This window comes from Electrona antarctica (assembly GCF_951216825.1).
Source record: "Electrona antarctica genome assembly, contig: scaffold_25, whole genome shotgun sequence".
Taxonomy (NCBI): Eukaryota; Metazoa; Chordata; class Actinopteri; order Myctophiformes; family Myctophidae; genus Electrona; species Electrona antarctica.
Window position 1 is genome coordinate 831,065 of NW_027637034.1, and position 16,113 is coordinate 847,177.

At 41.5% G+C, this 16,113-nt stretch overlaps 1 protein-coding gene across 1 annotated transcript; it reads right to left on the bottom strand.

Moving 5' to 3' along the window:
• Nucleotides 1-3,482: 3,482 nt before the first annotated feature.
• On the bottom strand, nucleotides 3,483-11,194 carry LOC306919343 (cysteine/serine-rich nuclear protein 1-like; the record flags this gene model as incomplete). The annotated part of the gene is made up of 2 exons (XM_079532138.1): nucleotides 3,483-4,937; nucleotides 10,757-11,194. The coding sequence occupies 2 exons, from the start codon at nucleotides 11,192-11,194 to the stop codon at nucleotides 3,483-3,485; spliced, it is 1,893 nt and encodes a 630-aa protein (XP_079388264.1).
• Between the last annotated feature and the right edge of the window lie 4,919 nt (nucleotides 11,195-16,113).

Sequence of the window (16,113 nt, forward strand, 5' to 3'; positions counted from 1 at the left end):
CATCTGTGATTTGAATATTATGTGAATATGTCTTGATTGTAGTTTTTATTAATTCCTCAGCTCCAAGTATAAAGTTCCACCATAATAATGAATGACACCGATTGCTGTGTGGCATCATCCAGGAGAATAATTAAACGGACAAAATATTTGCTTGCAGCCTTTTTGGAGCCATCCAGTATTCTGGACATGATCTGGGACGTGAAGACGGCACACTCAGGGTGACCCTTTCAGATATGAAGATAGCATGAGTTAATTGTGGATATTAACAACAACATTGGCAATATTTACAATGGCAATGCACGGCATGCATGGTTCAACATAAGTCACATTTACCTTGGCTTTCAGTACAAAAAGGGCGTCCATTACCTAGAGATGGAGGAGAGTTCAAGGAAAGAAATAAGACATTTTTACAGATTTTTTTTAAAACACATTTAACGCATAAATACCTCATCTGGTACTTCCATATTGGGGGCATAGAGTGCCCGGAAACTCTTCAGGGACAGGGAGAAAGACCCCACCTCCCCCAATACGAAGTCCCCGGGAAGGTCCTCATTCTTAATGATTTGAATCATCATCTTCGAGGGCTTTGAGAAAAAGAAAGATTGCAGTCACTTTTAGATCACTGCAGAGGAAGGTGTCACAGAGCGAGGCAGGATTTAGGACCTAAACACAGACAGAGTCAAGGCCAACTAGGCCGAAACACGTACAAATTGTCTGCTCGTCAGAGGTAAATAAAATCATGTGAAAAAGGACATATATTGAGTGCTGGCATTTTCTTCATTCTATCATGCATCATCGAGTCTTGCACCTACACGTATAAGGATTGTGTTCTCTAACCTGGAGTGTAGCGGCAGTACTCTTCTCTGGGCAGCCAACAGAGTTGAAGGAACTGAAAGAACAGGGGAGTAAGGCACAGGGATAAAAGGACACAGGTGAACACCACTGACAATCAACACTGATAGGCTGGGGAACTCAGAGGACACAGTAGGCTAATCACAGTACAGGTTAGACAAGGCAGGCAAACAGTAACAAGGCATACAGGAAACACTAGGAACAAATGAACAATACAAAATAAAAGCACACAAGGGTAACACAACTCTAACTGGAACTAAGACACGATATTACAAAATCACATGAAAATAGTAAAGTAAAACTAACTAAATACAGAACATGTCACAGAACACAAGTTAATTAATGCACGGTCAAGGAAGGCAATGCCGGGCGCCCGCTGGCCTAGTGGTCCAGGCGCATGCCACATATAGGCTCTGGCCTGACTGCGTGTTCGTGTCCCGCTCATGATGGCCCTTGCTACATGTCTCTCCCCTTCTCTCTCTCCCTCTTTCCTGTCTATCTTCACTTGTAACTATCAATAAAGGCAAAAAGCCAAAAAAAAACAAATCTTTAAGGAAGGCAATGCCGTTTCTGCAACTGTCCAATAGGTGTACAGCCATTCTAAAATAGGATCAAGCCCAATCTTTGTCTTTTTTAGCAGTATGATTAATATCTTTCTCTACGCACGCACGCACGCAAAATTGCTGCTCTGAGGGCAGCTTTTGAATGCTGCTCTCAGGGCAGCTTAAATGCTATACATAAAACCATGTTCAATTGCTACTCTGAGGGACAGGGAGAAAGACCCCACCTCCCAAAATACGAAGTCCCCGGGAAGGTCCTCATTCTTAACCACCATACAGCCCAGTGACCACATGTCAAGTGCCTCTGTGATCAGGAGGCCCAGGAAGAGTTCTGGTGATCTGTGGGTTGTAAAAGAAAAGGATAATGTTAGCAACTTTCAAGTTTCTTCAAGTTCTCAATTGCACTCGTTACACTTTCCATTTTAATATTTGTTTGCATTGAGCTTTCAGTGAAGCAGATAATAAGGCTCACCTATACTGAAGAGGAGGTCTGATCCTCCGTTGCTTGGTCTCAGAGACAGGAACGGCCAGACCAAAGTCAATGAGTTTGACTTTGAGGGGTTGTTGTCGTTGGTTCACCAGCATGATGTTGTCTAGTTTGATGTCTGTGTGGATCAGACCGATTCCCTTCAGGGCCTGGAGTGCAATGGCAAGCTGCAAGACAAGAATAAAGAGCATGATCAGAAATTCAGAAATTCAACTCAGTATCTTTGTATCAATATTTTTTCCATTACTTTAAAATGTAATTGTCAAAGCCATACCTGCTGTATGATGCATCTCGTCTCCATCATGGACATAGGGACATGTCTCTCGTTCAAGAAATCCAGGAGATTAACATCCAGAGACTCAAACACCATGCATCTCAATCCTTTATGCACAAAGCTGTCGTAAAATCTCACTGTTCCACACGTGTCAGGGTCCAGGACTTTCATAATTTGCAACACAGCCATCTAGGAATACAAGAAAGATTTAGATTAGATAACTTAATGATAAATCAGAGCCAAATATTAAAATCTTCAAGAACAATGCTATTGCTTACCTCATGTGCTGCCAATTCATCGTGATTGTGGCGATTCTTCAATATCTTGATGGCCACTGTGTCACCGGTGAACGTGCTGATGGCTTTGGCCACCGTCCCAAAGCTTCCTTCCCCCATGAAGCTCTGGACCAGGTACTGGCCTCTGTCCAGCAGGTCCATCTCAGACACCATGTAACTCTCTGGACCGTCCGAGTGTTGGGAGGAGCTGGAGGTCACCATGACCAGTGGTGTTGGGGACGGGACATCAACAGAGTTGAACACGCCGTCCAGCTTGTCTCTGCCCCCCTCTGGATCCGAGCTAAACAAGCAGTTCATTGCGTCCTGCTCGACTCTGTCCCACTCTGGATCAGAGCTAGTGGGGAAGGACATTATGGAGTGTCGTTTTGTAGTTCTATTTTTAACTATTTGTTTGGGTTTGAAGTATTCTGGTCTCTGGCTTACTGGTGTGTTGATTCCTTTTAGCTTGCTGTGTACCAGATAGTCTTTAAGATTTGTTTTTTCTGTAGGCTGATATAATTTTATATTCCTTTAGAAGATCATCTGTTCGGTTCTCAAAATTCCTTTTTAATCTGTTGTTGGCTAGTCTGCTCTGTGTTGAATAACTGGTTACTAGGGCTATTTTGGGGGCTTGATCCCGTACTCTTACCTCTAAGAAGGTATTGTGAGCTTTCCGTAGGAATGTCCTGGTGTAACCTCGTAGTCTGAGAGCATTAAATAGCGTTTTACAGGCTATTTTGAAATCACTTCCTTGCGTGCAAATCCTATGGAATCGCAGCAGTTGTGATTTGACTATCCCTGTGTACGAATGTGGTGGGTGGAATGACGTTTTGTGTAGTAAGGCGTGAGTGTCTGTTTCCTTAAAGAATACTTTTAAGTCTAATTTCCCGTTTGTGTTGAAGTTTGGGCCCTTGAAGATTGTGACATCAAGAAAGTCAATACTTTCCGTGTGTGTCACATATTTTATCGTTATGGATCTATGATGGCTATTTAACACATCAATAAATGCCTGGAATTAGTTCATCTGATGCATGCTATAGCTTGTGCAGTGGACCCGAGGTGTAGTCGTCTGTGTTAAAGAACAAGTCAGAGTCCGAGGAAAGGTCCATGTAACTGCCCGATGAGTAGTCTATGGAGGGGGAGGGAGTGTTGGGGAAATCGTCAAGCGAGCTGTCACTAAGGAAATCGGTGGCTTGATTGGCATTTTCATCGAGACAGTCTGCAAACAAGGCCCTATATGTGTCATTGTCATTGTCATTGTCACAGAGGCTGAGGGCGTGGGCCAGCCCTGCAGCTCCATCGTCCATGTCAACCAGACCCGGGCTTCCCCCGACGTCATCCGAGTCTTCGCTTTGGGAAGGGGAGCACGAGGAGTCGGTCATGTCGCTGCTACAGCTGTTCTCCTCCACCACGGAGCGCTCTGGACTGAAATGGTAGGAAGGGGTGGGGGGCATGGTGAGAGGAAGCCCTTCGTCCTCGGCGGAAAACCCGAAGGGACAGCTTTTTTCCGGGGCATCCCCTGCTGGGGGTCCCTGGTCCACATCCAACTGGAGATCTTCTGGAGCCGCGCTCTGGTGGTCCAGTTGGTCAGGCGTATCATCTTGTAGCCTCTCTAGTTCTAGCCTCATGACGGTGTCGATGTAGTGGGTCTGCGCGCGTCTGGAGTTGAACTCTACGCGTCCCTGAATGTTTGCGCAGCCGTCTTTAGTGCAGCATGGGAGGCATGCGTCCATCTGGCACTTGATTCCTGCCAGACTGCATTCACAAGTCTCTGGCTCACAGAAACCCTGGCAATTGCATCCAGAGTCCTCCCTGAAGACACGCAGGGAATGCAGCTGTCTCTTCTCCTCTTTGTCAATGTGCTTCACACCTGCTGCTCGCAGGAGTGCCTGTCTGTGCTTGTAGGAGTACGGCTGCAGGAAGCTGTTCCCATCCTCCAGCTCGGCGTCGGTGATGTGGACGTCAGTGTCTCCGTCTGGGACCTGGTCTGCAGTCAGTCGCTCATATTCTCTCTGGTCAATGGTACCATTGGCCATCAACTGGTGTCTCAAAGCCTCAAGCTTCTCCTCTCTCCGTCTCTCTCGTAGTCTCTCTCTGCGCCAACTCCGTTGTTCCAGGGCGTGCTCTGCCATTGTGTACCTGCGGAGAGTGCTGTGCCTGTGCAACATGCCCAGACTGGCACCCCCGCGAAAGGGTACGCTAGTGAAACCCTGGCATTGTGGGAAGTAGAACACCGTCACCAGATCAAAGCGCACGTTGCTCTGCCTCCCTTTCAGCTTTGGCCTCTTCAGAATAGACTGGATGGGTTGACTGGCAGCAGGTGAAGCAGAACCATTAGTTGTAAAGTCCTGGCTTTCTGAGGAGCTGCTCTCCCCATCAGAATCCCATTCCGTGGAGGCAGGAGAAGGCAGGGACGATGATGGAGGTGAGGAGTAGAATGGATCTTCATCGTCGACCTCCTCAAACTTTCTTTTCAGAATACCTCTCATGACTCGACGGTGGCGCTTCACTCACGACGGAATCAAATATAAAGGAGAGCTGGAAAAGTAGATGTTTCGGACTGGTTGGTCCTTCCTCAGGCAAGATTCTGTTAGAAGAATGATTAGTTGTGCTGGAGCCCTGGTTTTATGTGTTCCTAATGGTGGGCGTGACTCATAGTCATTCGGCCAATTAGCTTTGTTGATGGGTGTGGTTTACTTGGCCATTGTTTAATTCCGTCCAATCAGAATCAATGGGTGTGTGTTCTCTTGTTCTGGTTTCTTTCATTTGTAGTGTGGTTTTTGTAGAGGCAACATGTCTTTACTGGAGAATCAGTAATAATTATAATAGACTTCCCCCAAGTTACAGGTACAAGCTCGACTGGGGGGACCTGGGGACTTCAGTGCAATGTACCTACATATGTTGCGACCGAAGGTCGCAACATATGTAAGTGTATGTAAGTACATTGCAAGGAATGAGTGCATTCGCCATGTACTTGAAGGAAGCCTAATCCAATCACTCTTAGATTATCTCCAGTTTAAGTTTAAGAGTTTAAATTTACCTTATTGTTGTAGGACTTTTGGTTTATTTAGCCTTATTGGGGTTAATTCACCCCATGGCTCCATTTCAACAAAGAAAAATTTACATGTGTTTCTCTTTTGTTTCCTGAGCCCGGTGTCTAATGGCCCATTTGGTGTCAGTGACACCTCTATGCTTCTTGTCCCAGGCTGGTTTGGAATGTGCTAATGTGTCCCCTATTCAAAGTCTGATTTCCATTGAGTGTTGGCTTTGTCTATGTGGCTGGGGAGTTTTGGTACAAAATCAGAACAACTTGTCTAATATTTGGCATGTTTAATGCAGCTCTAAGGTATATAATGACATAGTAAAATGTTGAAAATGAGTGGAATGCCCCTTTAAGAACTGGTTTTCCAGTTAATCTGGAGAAAAAACATTCAATGGTCGAAAACAGAGTCCACTTGAACATAACAGTCCACTTTGGTTGAACAATATTTAGTCTACTAGTCTAGTGATCCATTGAGGAGTTTCTTAAAGTCAAAGCAGGAGCCAGCATAAATATAAAATAACGTTATTGGTATAGCAAATTCCAACAAGGCATTTCAATGTGCTTTGCACACATCAGGAAACATATATAAAATCATAACTAAAACAAAAATACATAAAACATTACAGTGCAGAAGAGAAAGAAAAACTCAATCAAATGCAGTGGGAAACAGAACAGTATTTCATTGTGATGTAAAATAAATAAGAGTGCCAGCATACCTGCTGTTTTCTGGGAGTTCTTCCACATGTGGTGCATAACAACTGCTGGTTTATAATAAACCTTAAAAAGCAGTATAGTAGTTCATCCAAAAATGACTTACTCAGTATCTGGATAAATATGTACAATCTAACTATTGAATAAGTGGATATGAATTAATTGTTACTGCAGCAGAGCCATTCATCTTGAGGATTTCTCCACATTATTTCAGTAACATCAGAACCAAGGAGAACCAGCTCTGGTGAAGAAACAACTGCTCATACTGTGATTTACATCCCATTTATCTTAATTTATCTTGGAACACTTACAAACCACAGATAAAAAACAAATCTTGACTTTAAACATTTATTAAAAACAAGAAAACGGAAGTAAAACAGTTAGGCCTATTTGTTTCAAACAATATTTATAAATAGTAGACAAGCCTTCACATCTTGTCTTTTACAAGTAGCCTATATACAGCACCCCTTGTATTTTATGTGTTAGGTTGTAATGTAGGTTCAATTTGTTTCCACTTTAGTATAGAAGACAGTGGTCTGGTTTCTGTACAGGACTGGAACAGCAAATAAGTATATTGTCAAATCAAAGTCTCATATCCTATTGTGCGCTATTGGTTTCATTTCATTTCTTATCTATATTTACAGTGAAATCCCATTGTGTAATGTGTAGGCCTGTGTGCAGAAACATGTGTCCATAGTATTAATAAATGATCAGGATAAGTCAAGATAAATCAGGATATATCATTATACTTATTCAATTATATCCTATATTAATTATTTGTTTGTTCAGTAACAGAGGTTACTGTCTCCATATCCAGTCATATAAGTCATAGTGAAACTGGAAGGGATTGAATGAAAATACACTGAACAAAAACATAAGCTGATACATTTTTGCAGGGTTCTCTCTCAATATGGTGGTGATGAATGCACTTTTATTCAATGTTTTTCAAATGCTAAATAATGAACAAACCCCACATTCTTTCCCCATGTTAAAATGTACACATGCTAAATGATGATGGCTGATGCTTCATTCACTATATGCATTCAAATGCAGAGATTAACGTGTTAATGGTCACTCGTTGTCTGGCATTGGACAGATCACCTGCTAATGATCACATTTTGGATGAACTGAGACCATTTCACACCTCTTTGACTCTGATGAGTTTCAGCAGAACTACAGTAATAGGTCTATCATCACATGGAACTGTTATCACTCTTTCAGCTTTCTAGTGTGCAATGTTTCAGGTGTGTTAAAATGGCTATATGTTCTTGTAACAATCATTGCTATTATTGTTTGTGGTGACAATGTTAAAGTGCAATGTTTACTTACAGTGAGTGCACAACATGCTGCTGTTTGTTTTAAAAGGCTTTATACCCTGCTGTATATCAGTGGTTCCCAAACGTCACGCCAAGGACCCCCAAATAGACACTAATTTAATAGCCTTTACTAATACATATATAGGACATGGATGGATGGAAACATGACCGCAAGGACGTTCTATCTAGTATACAATCAATAAATGTAGAGATATAAGTTAACTGGAAAATATGAATGTTTTAAAACCTGTTCTGGGCCATATTTAAGAACGTACACAACGCATATTTCAAGGTAACACGTTTTATTTCAACCATGTTTACAACTTAAAACATATATCAATAGAACAATTATTTACAAAATGTATTGTGCTAATTTCTTCTCAGTTGGAATGCAGCCAATGATGTGAACATAACACAATGTCTAATATAACATGTCTAATATAGTATAATGTGCAAGGGAATAATACATACAATTAGAAATGCTTATTTTAAAACAAAAATACATAACACATTACAGTGCAGAAGAGAAAGAAAAACTCAATCAAATGCAGTTTGATGTGATGTCATATACAGTACTGGTATGTACAATATAAACTTGCAAGTGCAATATTAAATACAAAATGTAAAATAAACACATGAAATGTATATAATATACTAATATAGAATCACAGTCTGTTGTGCAGGTGAGAGACAACACTTAGCAGCAGATAATATCACACATGTAAGTGTATACATAACATCATCTATTAGCAGCACTGCAACAGCAGTGTGTATAGTATATAGTCATATAGTAACAGTCAGTGATAGTGCATGTGTTCTTACAGTATAACTACTAAGAGTACTGTGATCACAAATGGTACACCCCATGGGTCACACATGATCTCAGTTTCAGTTGACTGAAGTGTCTTAGGTAGCATAGTGTCCTGTCTGGATCAGTGTTGGCCGACATCACCATATTGTGGCGTTGTCATAGTCAAACATGTACTGTACACAAAATCCAATACCAATAACTGGGAGTGCATTACATTTGCAATGGTTGACCCCACAAACACCTTGAGACGGTCATAGGTGAGGCATGGTGATGAAGGGATGGTCCAACACCTGGTCAGGTGTTATCCTCCCCTCTGGATCCAGATGAAGCATTCGTTTCAACAGGTCCATGAAGACGTCACAAGATGTTTCATCAGCATCGCAACGCAGGGAGGAGAACACTTCTTCCAGTGAGCAAATCACACATGTAAGTGTATACATAACATCCTCTATTAGCAGTTCTGCCTTTAACTCCTGCACTGTGTAATACTCCTCTGGTTCCTGGAAAACACAAAACAAAACATTTTTAGTGATCTGATTGAATGACGTGCAAAGACAGCCTATTCTTGAACATTTCAGAGATGAAGTTGTTACTCCAATATTAGTTGCAGTCATACCTTAAATCTCCATGTATCGTCTTCCTGAATGAAATAGCTGCAGGTTGTTTGTCCAGCATCCAAGAGGGATTGCTCTGGCATACCAAGTGTCAAGAGGATGGATTGAACCTGTAGAAAAAACACAGGATATTTCACATATTGAGAATATTTCATTAACAGTGTTAGGATATAACTATGGATTAAAGAGTACAGTCAGGATGCATGTAGTAATGTACAGTGCATCAGCACAATACTCACCACATCATATTCAGTCTTCCCGCCAAAGAGATCACGGAACAGCATCCCATTAACCACCATACAGCCCAGTGACCACATGTCAAGTGCCTCTGTGATCGGGAGGCCCAGGAAGAGTTCTGGTGATCTGTGGGTTGTAAAAGAAAAGGATAATGTTAGCAACTTTCAAGTTTCTTCAAGTTCTCAATTGCACTCGTTACACTTTCCATTTTAATATTTGTTTGCATTGAGCTTTCAGTGAAGCAGATAATAAGGCTCACCTATACTGAAGAGGAGGTCTGATCCTCCGTTGCTTGGTCTCAGAGACAGGAACGGCCAGACCAAAGTCAATGAGTTTGACTTTGAGGGGTTGTTGTCGTTGGTTCACCAGCATGATGTTGTCTAGTTTGATGTCTGTGTGGATCAGACCGATTCCCTTCAGGGCCTGGAGTGCAATGGCAAGCTGCAAGACAAGAATAAAGAGCATGATCAGAAATTCAGAAATTCAACTCAGTATCTTTGTATCAATATTTTTTCCATTACTTTAAAATGTAATTGTCAAAGCCATACCTGCTGTATGATGCATCTCGTCTCCATCATGGACATATGGACATGTCTCTCGTTCAAGAAATCCAGGAGATTAACATCCAGAGACTCAAACACCATGCATCTCAATCCTTTATGCACAAAGCTGTCGTAAAATCTCACTGTTCCACACGTGTCAGGGTCCAGGACTTTCATCATTTGCAACACAGCCATCTAGGAATACAAGAAAGATTTAGATTAGATAACTTAATGATAAATCAGAGCCAAATATTAAAATCTTCAAGAACAATGCTATTGCTTACCTCATGTGCTGCCAATTCATCGTGATTGTGGCGATTCTTCAATATCTTGATGGCCACTGTGTCACCGGTGAACGTGCTGATGGCTTTGGCCACCGTCCCAAAGCTTCCTTCCCCCATGAAGCTCTGGACCAGGTACTGGCCTCTGTCCAGCAGGTCCATCTCAGACACCATGTAACTCTCTGGACCGTCCGAGTGTTGGGAGGAGCTGGAGGTCACCATGACCAGTGGTGTTGGGGACGGGACATCAACAGAGTTGAACACGCCGTCCAGCTTGTCTCTACGGTCAGGCGTATCATCTTGTAGTAGCCTCTCTAGTTCTAGCCTCATGACGGTGTCGATGTAGTGGGTCTGCACGCGTCTGGAGTTGAACTCTACGCATCCCTGAATGTTTGCGCAGCCGTCTTTAGTGCAGCATGGGAGGCATGCGTCCATCTGGCACTTGATTCCTGCCAGACTGCATTCACAAGTCTCTGGCTCACAGAAACCCTGGCAATTGCATCCAGAGTCCTCCCTGAAGACACGCAGGGAATGCAGCTGTCTCTTCTCCTCTTTGTCAATGTGCTTCACACCTGCTGCTTGCAGGAGTGCCTGTCTGTGCTTGTAGGAGTACGGCTGCAGGAAGCTGTTCCCATCCTCCAGCTCGGCGTCGGTGATGTGGACGTCAGTGTCTCCGTCTGGGACCTGGTCTGCAGTCAGTCGCTCATATTCTCTCTGGTCAATGATAACATTGGCCATCAACTGGTGTCTCAAAGCCTCAAGCTTCTCCTCTCTCCGTCTCTCTCGTAGTCTCTCTCTGCGCCAACTCCGTTGTTCCAGGGCGTGCTCTGCCATTGTGTATCTGCGGAGAGTGCTGTGCCTGTGCAACATGCCCAGACTGGCACCCCCGCGAAAGGGTACGCTAGTGAAACCCTGGCATTGTGGGAAGTAGAACACCGTCACCAGATCAAAGCGCACGTTGCTCTGCCTCCCTTCCAGCTTTGGCCTCTTCAGAATAGACTGGATGGGTTGACTGGCAGCAGGTGAAGCAGAACCATTAGTTGTAAAGTCCTGGCTTTCTGAGGAGCTGCTCTCCCCATCAGAATCCCATTCCGTGGAGGCAGGAGAAGGCAGGGACGATGATGGAGGTGAGGAGTACAATGGATCTTCATCGTCGACCTCCTCAAACTTTCTTTTCAGAATACCTCTCATGACTCGACGGTGGCGCTTCACTCACGACGGAATCAAATATAAAGGAGAGCTGGAAAAGTAGACGTTTCGGACTGGTTGGTCCTTCCTCAGGCAAGATTCTGTTAGAGAATGATTAGTTGTGCTGGAGCCCTGGTTTTATGTGTTCCTAATGGTGGGCGTGACTCATAGTCATTCGGCCAATTAGCTTTGTTGATGGGTGTGGTTTACTTGGCCATTGTTTAATTCCGTCCAATCAGAATCAATGGGTGTGTGTTCTCTTGTTCTGGTTTCTTTCATTTGTAGTGTGGTTTTTGTAGAGGCAACATGTCTTTACTGGAGAATCAGTAATAATTATAATAGACTTCCCCCAAGTTACAGGTACAAGCTCGACTGGGGGGACCTGGGGACTTCAGTGCAATGTACCTACATATGTTGCGACCGAAGGTCGCAACATATGTAAGTGTATGTTAGTACATTGCAAGGAATGAGTGCATTCGCCATGTACTTGAAGGAAGCCTAATCCAATCACTCTTAGATTATCTCCAGTTTAAGTTTAAGAGTTTAAGTTTACCTTATTGTTGTAGGACTTTTGGTTTATTTAGCCTTATTGGGGTTAATTCACCCCATGGCTCCATTTCAACAAAGAAAAATGTACATGTGTTTCTCTTTTGTTTCCTGAGCCCGGTGTCTAATGGCCCATTTGGTGTCAGTGACACCTCTATGCTTCTTGTCCCAGGCTGGTTTGGAATGTGCTAATGTGTCCCCTATTCAAAGTCTGATTTCCATTGAGTGTTGGCTTTGTCTATGTGGCTGGGGAGTTTTGGTACAAAATCAGAACAACTTGTCTAATATTTGGCATGTTTAATGCAGCTCTAAGGTATATAATGACATAGTAAAATGTTGAAAATGAGTGGAATGCCCCTTTAAGAACTGGTTTTCCAGTTAATCTGGAGAAAAACCATTCAATGGTCGAAAACAGAGTCCACTTGAACATAACAGTCCACTTTGGTTGAACAATATTTAGTCTACTAGTCTAGTGATCCATTGAGGAGTTTCTTAAAGTCAAAGCAGGAGCCAGCATAAATATAAAATAACGTTATTGGTATAGCAAATACCAACAAGGCATTTCAATGTGCTTTGCACACATCAGGAAACATATATAAAATCATAACTAAAACAAAAATACATAAAACATTACAGTGCAGAAGAGCAAGAAAAACTCAATCAAATGCAGTGGGAAACAGAACAGTATTTCATTGTGATGTAAAATAAATAAGAGTGCCAGCATACCTGCTGTTTTCTGGGAGTTCTTCCACATGTGGTGCATAACAACTGCTGGTTTATAATAAACCTTAAAAAGCAGTATAGTAGTTAATCCAAAAATGACTTACTCAGTATCTGGATAAATATGTACAATCTAACTATTGAATAAGTGGATATGAATTAATTGTTACTGCAGCAGAGCCATTCATCTTGAGGATTTCTCCACATTATTTCAGTAACATCAGAACCAAGGAGAACCAGCTCTGGTGAAGAAACAACTGCTCATACTGTGATTTACATCCCATTTATCTTAATTTATCTTGGAACACTTACAAACCACAGATAAAAAACAAATCTTGACTTTAAACATTTATTAAAAACAAGAAAACGGAAGTAAAACAGTTAGGCCTATTTGTTTCAAACAATATTTATAAATAGTAGACAAGCCTTCACATCTTGTCTTTTACAAGTAGCCTATATACAGCACCCCTTGTATTTTATGTGTTAGGTTGTAATGTAGGTTCAATTTGTTTCCACTTTAGTATAGAAGACAGTGGTCTGGTTTCTGTACAGGACTGGAACAGCAAATAAGTATATTGTCAAATCAAAGTCTCATATCCTATTGTGCGCTATTGGTTTCATTTCATTTCTTATCTATATTTACAGTGAAATCCCATTGTGTAATGTGTAGGCCTGTGTGCAGAAACATGTGTCCATAGTATTAATAAATGATCAGGATAAGTCAAGATAAATCAGGATATATCATTATACTTATTCAATTATATCCTATATTAATTATTTGTTTGTTCAGTAACAGAGGTTACTGTCTCCATATCCAGTCATATAAGTCATAGTGAAACTGGAAGGGATTGAATGAAAATACACTGAACAAAAACATAAGCTGATACATTTTTGCAGGGTTCTCTCTCAATATGGTGGTGATGAATGCACTTTTATTCAATGTTTTTCAAATGCTAAATAATGAACAAACCCCACATTCTTTCCCCATGTTAAAATGTACACATGCTAAATGATGATGGCTGATGCTTCATTCACTATATGCATTCAAATGCAGAGATTAACGTGTTAATGGTCACTCGTTGTCTGGCATTGGACAGATCACCTGCTAATGATCACATTTTGGATGAACTGAGACCATTTCACACCTCTTTGACTCTGATGAGTTTCAGCAGAACTACAGTAATAGGTCTATCATCACATGGAACTGTTATCACTCTTTCAGCTTTCTAGTGTCCAATGTTTCAGGTGTGTTAAAATGGCTATATTTTCTTGTAACAATCATTGCTATTATTGTTTGTGGTGACAATGTTAAAGTGCAATGTTTACTTACAGTGAGTGCACAACATGCTGCTGTTTGTTTTAAAAGGCTTTATACCCTGCTGTATATCAGTGGTTCCCAAACGTCACGCCAAGGACCCCCAAATAGACACTAATTTAATAGCCTTTACTAATACATATATAGGACATGGATGGATGGAAACATGACCGCAAGGACGTTCTATCTAGTATACAATCAATACATGTAGAGATATAAGTTAACTGGAAAATATGAATGTTTTAAAACCTGTTCTGGGCCATATTTAAGAACGTACACAACGCATATTTCAAGGTAACACGTTTTATTTCAACCATGTTTACAACTTAAAACATATATCAATAGAACAATTATTTACAAAATGTATTGTGCTAATTTCTTCTCAGTTGGAATGCAGCCAATGATGTGAACATAACACAATGTCTAATATAACATGTCTAATATAGTATAATGTGCAAGGGAATAATACATACAATTAGAAATGCTTATTTTAAAACAAAAATACATAACACATTACAGTGCAGAAGAGAAAGAAAAACTCAATCAAATGCAGTTTGATGTGATGTCATATACAGTACTGGTATGTACAATATAAACTTGCAAGTGCAATATTAAATACAAAATGTAAAATAAACACATGAAATGTATATAATATACTAATATAGAATCACAGTCTGTTGTGCAGGTGAGAGACAACACTTAGCAGCAGATAATATCACACATGTAAGTGTATACATAACATCATCTATTAGCAGCACTGCAACAGCAGTGTGTATAGTATATAGTCATATAGTAACAGTCAGTGATAGTGCATGTGTTCTTACAGTATAACTACTAAGAGTACTGTGATCACAAATGGTACACCCCATGGGTCACACATGATCTCAGTTTCAGTTGACTGAAGTGTCTTAGGTAGCATAGTGTCCTGTCTGGATCAGTGTTGGCCGACATCACCATATTGTGGCGTTGTCATAGTCAAACATGTACTGTACACAAAATCCAATACCAATAACTGGGAGTGCATTACATTTGCAATGGTTGACCCCACAAACACCTTGAGACGGTCATAGGTGAGGCATGGTGATGAAGGGATGGTCCAACACCTGGTCAGGTGTTATCCTCCCCTCTGGATCCAGATGAAGCATTCGTTTCAACAGGTCCATGAAGACGTCACAAGATGTTTCATCAGCATCGCAACGCAGGGAGGAGAACACTTCTTCCAGTGAGCAAATCACACATGTAAGTGTATACATAACATCCTCTATTAGCAGTTCTGCCTTTAACTCCTGCACTGTGTAATACTCCTCTGGTTCCTGGAAAACACAAAACAAAACATTTTTAGTGATCTGATTGAATGACGTGCAAAGACAGCCTATTCTTGAACATTTCAGAGATGAAGTTGTTACTCCAATATTAGTTGCAGTCATACCTTAAATCTCCATGTATCGTCTTCCTGAATGAAATAGCTGCAGGTTGTTTGTCCAGCATCCAAGAGGGATTGCTCTGGCATACCAAGTGTCAAGAGGATGGATTGAACCTGTAGAAAAAACACAGGATATTTCACATATTGAGAATATTTCATTAACAGTGTTAGGATATAACTATGGATTAAAGAGTACAGTCAGGATGCATGTAGTAATGTACAGTGCATCAGCACAATACTCACCACATCATATTCAGTCTTCCCGCCAAAGAGATCACGGAACAGCATCCCATTAACCACCATACAGCCCAGTGACCACATGTCAAGTGCCTCTGTGATCGGGAGGCCCAGGAAGAGTTCTGGTGATCTGTGGGTTGTAAAAGAAAAGGATAATGTTAGCAACTTTCAAGTTTCTTCAAGTTCTCAATTGCACTCGTTACACTTTCCATTTTAATATTTGTTTGCATTGAGCTTTCAGTGAAGCAGATAATAAGGCTCACCTATACTGAAGAGGAGGTCTGATCCTCCGTTGCTTGGTCTCAGAGACAGGAACGGCCAGACCAAAGTCAATGAGTTTGACTTTGAGGGGTTGTTGTCGTTGGTTCACCAGCATGATGTTGTCTAGTTTGATGTCTGTGTGGATCAGACCGATTCCCTTCAGGGCCTGGAGTGCAATGGCAAGCTGCAAGACAAGAATAAAGAGCATGATCAGAAATTCAGAAATTCAACTCAGTATCTTTGTATCAATATTTGTTCCATTACTTTAAAATGTAATTGTCAAAGCCATACCTGCTGTATGATGCATCTCGTCTCCATCATGGACATATGGACATGTCTCTCGTTCAAGAAATCCAGGAGATTAACATCCAGAGACTCAAACACCATGCATCTCAATCCTTTATGCACAAAGCTGTCGTA